The sequence below is a fragment of the Etheostoma spectabile genome, chromosome 19, assembly GCF_008692095.1.
Source record: "Etheostoma spectabile isolate EspeVRDwgs_2016 chromosome 19, UIUC_Espe_1.0, whole genome shotgun sequence".
NCBI classification, from domain to species: Eukaryota; Metazoa; Chordata; class Actinopteri; order Perciformes; family Percidae; genus Etheostoma; species Etheostoma spectabile.
Window position 1 is genome coordinate 897,944 of NC_045751.1, and position 4,708 is coordinate 902,651.

The 4,708-nt window shown below is 38.6% G+C and overlaps 1 protein-coding gene across 2 annotated transcripts in view; it reads left to right on the forward strand.

Moving 5' to 3' along the window:
- Window positions 1-4,708, forward strand: part of dhx15 (DEAH (Asp-Glu-Ala-His) box helicase 15) — a 28,706-nt gene that overhangs the window by 12,690 nt on the left and 11,308 nt on the right. For both annotated transcript variants that reach the window (XM_032544264.1, XM_032544263.1), the window contains exon 7: window positions 4,332-4,418. In XM_032544264.1, the coding sequence (XP_032400155.1) occupies window positions 4,332-4,418 (87 nt within the window). The remainder of the gene's footprint in view (window positions 1-4,331; window positions 4,419-4,708) is intronic.

Sequence of the window (4,708 nt, forward strand, 5' to 3'; positions counted from 1 at the left end):
TGTTGGTCGCTGGCATATAGTGTCTGTCATGAGACACTGTCTGATAGCCTGGTCTCTTTTTTTATTATTTCAGACTGCCACAGTGTGGCTAAAAGGTTTCTAGAGATGTAATTCTTCTGTATCTTTAGGCCACTAATGGTCCTTTTCCACTTCAGGAACCCATTACCTGAGGCTTCACATAAACTAAACTTTAAGGATCCTTGTGAGTCTTTGGTACTAGGTTTCTCCCTCAGTTTTTACTCAATTTTACAATTTTGGACTTTTCAGATAAATACAATTTAAAAGGCAAAAGCTGGACCAACTAAGTCCTTTTCTGTGCTGTTTGGTAGAAGGTTAAAGTAGGCAGTGGTGGGACGTACAACAACGTAGGAAGGGATGCTGTATTTCTTTCACATTTATGTGAAATCCGTGTTATCAGCATGCCAAACAACGTCATACTTTTTACGTTTGCATCCATGTGGTCCTTTATTTCTCTATAATCTTGTTTAGGGCTGCACAATTTCAAGAAAAATTCATATTGCGATTTACAATACTGCGATTGCAATACAATGATATCAGGAGTCTCCGTATCACGAGATTATAAAAATACTGAAATTCAAAATGTCAACTTGAACATACAAAGTTATATGAGCATAACGTTACATAAACAAAATGTGCAATACGTTTTTTAAATAACTTAATATTTTACCAAATTAAAAAACAAGTCTGTGTGTTTGTGTTTGCTCTGCTCAGCAGTACTAATGAACAACAATAAATGAGAAAAATATAAATTCTTATTAAAATAATTCATTTTGTGTTAAGAATGCAGATTCAACAGCAGCATAAATCAAGCATTTGTGAGAGCAAGAATGGCAGGCGCTGAGTGAGTGACATCAGTGTGTGATTGGTGAAGCGAGAGCGACATAATCGTGCAGCCCTAATCTTGTTTCATCTACAGGTTTTTTTCCCTGCACCTTTTGGCCATATGTTGCATCTCCATTTCTGCCAGACACTAAGAAAACCTTTGGTACACCTTATCATTTCCAACCGCACACGCCAGCTCACAAGACAGCCCTCAAGAGTTCTCATTGTTGTTCTTCATTGTTGGTTGTCCTATTTGATACTGATGCAGTAGTAAAATGATGGTTATTGTTATGTTTGTTGTCGTCATCCTTGCTGTGACGTGTTGACACGTCTGCTAGACCAATCATGGTTGACAGCACTGTTGGCAACCCTTGATATACTTTTTTGTCTATTAAAGAAATTTGTCCCCGAATCAGATGGTGATTCAGATGAAAACCGTGGAAACAAAAGCAGATAATGGCCGTTACATTTCATTAAGTTCTTGCTGTTAAAAATATGTGTATGTTAGAGCCTGACCGATATATTGGGGGGCCGATGTTATCGGCTGATATTAGGCATTTTCCAAACTATTGGTATCGGCACTTATAATGGCCGATCAGTTTTTTTTGTTTTTTTTAAAATAATAATTTACCATTGACCATTGATAAATAAAAACGGACGGAACACCCTTCAACCATGTTATGAGTGTTGGTCTTGCATGGTCTGTCCACCAGAGGGCGCTGTACAAGGTCCTTGTTGGCAACACTCTTTTATTTTTTTGTGTTTTTGTTCCAAGGACTTTAAGTTTCATATCTTACGTTTGTATTTTTATACATGTTATTTATCAGAACATTAATATATTTTGATGTTCCTCTGTTCTTTTTTGACAAGAAAACAAACAAGTTTATTTTTAAACTGCATTATAATATTTTTGTGAGGACTCATAAATAATTAAAAATAACACATTTTAGGGAAATCTGTTTGTTATACGTCTCTGGATTATTATTATTTTTAAATATGTCGGGCAATATATCGGAACATCGGATTTTTAAAATAAAAATTATTTTATTTTTAAAACAAATATTTGTATTGATATTGACCTTACAAATCCTTCCTTCCTTCTACCAGTTGGGCTCTAGTGTACGTTATGCTTTTGTACCTCGCATTTGGTGTTTGTTTATTCCCACTAAGCTGGTTATTATTTTGACAGCCCATTTTAATTTCAGTTGTCTATCAAAATTAAGAACTCACATTTGTTATGGAGTGCTCATGTCAGTCAGATCGAGACAGCCATTCATCAAAGAAATACACCAACAAGCCCCCAACCATTTGCAGATACCGCAGTGTGATCTGTTTCATACAGGCATTTATTGCCATCTCTTCATTCCTCTGCTTGAATATTAAAGGGGAATAGGTCTTGCGACAGGTGAACTACCCGAGGTCAAGGGCTGAATGAAAAAAGGCCCCCCCTGGCATGAATAACTAAACAGTCAGGCATTCTCAGGCTCGACAGAAATCCACGCTTAAAAGGTGGGATTTAAAAAGTCTGTAAGTCTCACAGCTTGAAGACAGCTGAAGAGGCAGAGCTACAAAGGAAGTGTGTCAAGTGTGCAAAATTGGTTCTGAGGACCTGTATCAGCAAAGACTACAGAGAACTGTGGTTTTGTGCTTGGCATTCCATCGTGAAGACTACCAAGAAAGCAGACGGCTACCACCAAATGACTGCTTAGGTCAGCCTACAGCTTGTTCCTGTCTTGGTACATGTTGAGCAAGTGAGCATGCGAGAGATATTGAGGTGTGGAGAGGCATTTTTTCACACCCACTTGCATATTAAGCTATGACAGTGGAGCAGCAGTTGCCAGTAGAGTGGACCGTGATCCAGTCTTATACAGTCTCATATGTCTAAAGCAGAGATCTTTTAACAGGGGTCTGGGACTTCTAGGGAGTCACTGCAGGGGGTATTCTAAATTATTGTTAATTTTTGAAAGAAAAAAAAAAAAGTAAAATGTCTTAAAATGAATTCAGCATATAATTAGCAAACTTAAATCCGCACTGATGATAGGCTTACTGGCCTATAGGTAAGGTAGCCATCCAAAAATATAATTAATCCTAAGGATTCACCGTGCCACATTTATGTTTGACATTAAAAGATTAATAAATTTGCCAATTATTATTTTATATCTTTGTATTGTATGCAAAAAAATATATTTATAAAGGATTCAGGCCATCTTACACATTACTGTAGGCCCAGTTTAATATGCAACTTCATTTTATACAAGGGGTCCCTGCTCAGTCTTTCCTTCAGTAAAGGGGTCCTTGGTTCAGCAAGCGTTGAAGACCCCTGGTCTAAAGGGTTTCTCTGTCTAGTCTGTTTCAGCTGTTGTATAAGGGGAACTCAGCGGCGGTCAAAGTTTGCGTGAGAGCAACTGAAAAATCTGTCCTCTGCTGTCCTCTCCTCTAACCCCCCCCCCCAACTGTGTGTGTGTATATGCTGACAGCAAGCGACCCATAGGGCGATGTGACTCATTTGATCTTTTTGATTTATTTTTTGCTCCAATTCAGTTGTGATTTTGCATGGACACCCTAGCTATAGGGGCTAATTGTAATAAAAAAAGATCTGAGACTGGGAGTACAGGTTCATAGTTTTCCCTACGTGCCTTGTTCTTAAACCCTTTTAAACTTTTCTTTTCTTTTATTCTTCTGCTGCTTGTCTTCTCTTCTTGCAGTATTTCTCTGTGCAGAGGCGGTTAACAGTGACATCTGACCTGGTGCTTAAATCAACTACCATACCACCATGGTATAAGAGTTGCCCCATAAGTCTCCTCCTGTATTAACACCACTTTTGCATTACTTATAAATTATCAGATGATGCGACGATGTGGTCAGTGATTTTGTAAATATTTCAAACTGAAATGCAATGCAAACATTTCCAGTGCCTCTGGTTGTGTTGAAGCACAGCTTTGTAGGAGCCATTTTTGCGTAGCACACAGCAACAGCCAATCGGTGACAATGAGCCATGCAGAGTTGGCATGTCCGCAAACAGCAGTGTTCTAAATTTCAAGATACATGCTGGGTTCACATGGGAGATATACAGCAGCCCTCATTTAGGGGGAAGAAAATACACTTGAATGAAAGCAGTAACCATTGTAGAGCAAAGAGCAGGGGCTTGATGGTTTTTGAACTGCCCTGCTGTAGAAAAGCACTAGTTTTTGTGATTGGACAAAGTGCTTTTAAATAATTGAAGGAGAATCCACATTAAATAATGCACTTTGTTTTCTAATATTTCAACAGAAGAAACTACCTTAATTCCTGAAATGCTCCAAGTTGTTAAGTTCTCTGTATTTTAATGCTTAGATTTTGGAATGTTTTTCATAAAAAAACAAACAACTGATGACCATATGGAAAACTGATTTGATCCAAGGTCTAGCACCAGAGTCTGAGGCCTTATCTGCCCCTCCAAACCACCCCGGGTGGGTAATATCTTAACCCATCCCTTCTCATTTCCACAGGTTGTCGTGTCAACAAACATCGCTGAGACATCCCTGACCATCGATGGCGTGGTGTTTGTAATTGATCCCGGATTTGCCAAGCAAAAGGTTAGCTTCCTCCTTCTCCCCACCACTCCTTATCTGCTGCGATCATCTGCGTCTGTTGCCTGAGAATCCCCAGATAAACATAGCAGTGCACACCTGACAGCGGCAAAGATGGAAAAGCCAGTTATTTATTCCTCTGACATTTCACCAGGCTGGAGCTAAGTCAGACATGTGCAGAAAGAGATTATATATGCGTTAAGGTGTATGGCGTTTTATGTTTCTGTTATTGTATATTTTCTGAAGCTGCTTGTATATAGTAGATTGTGGGTGTTACTATGTGATTCTTTTTTTTT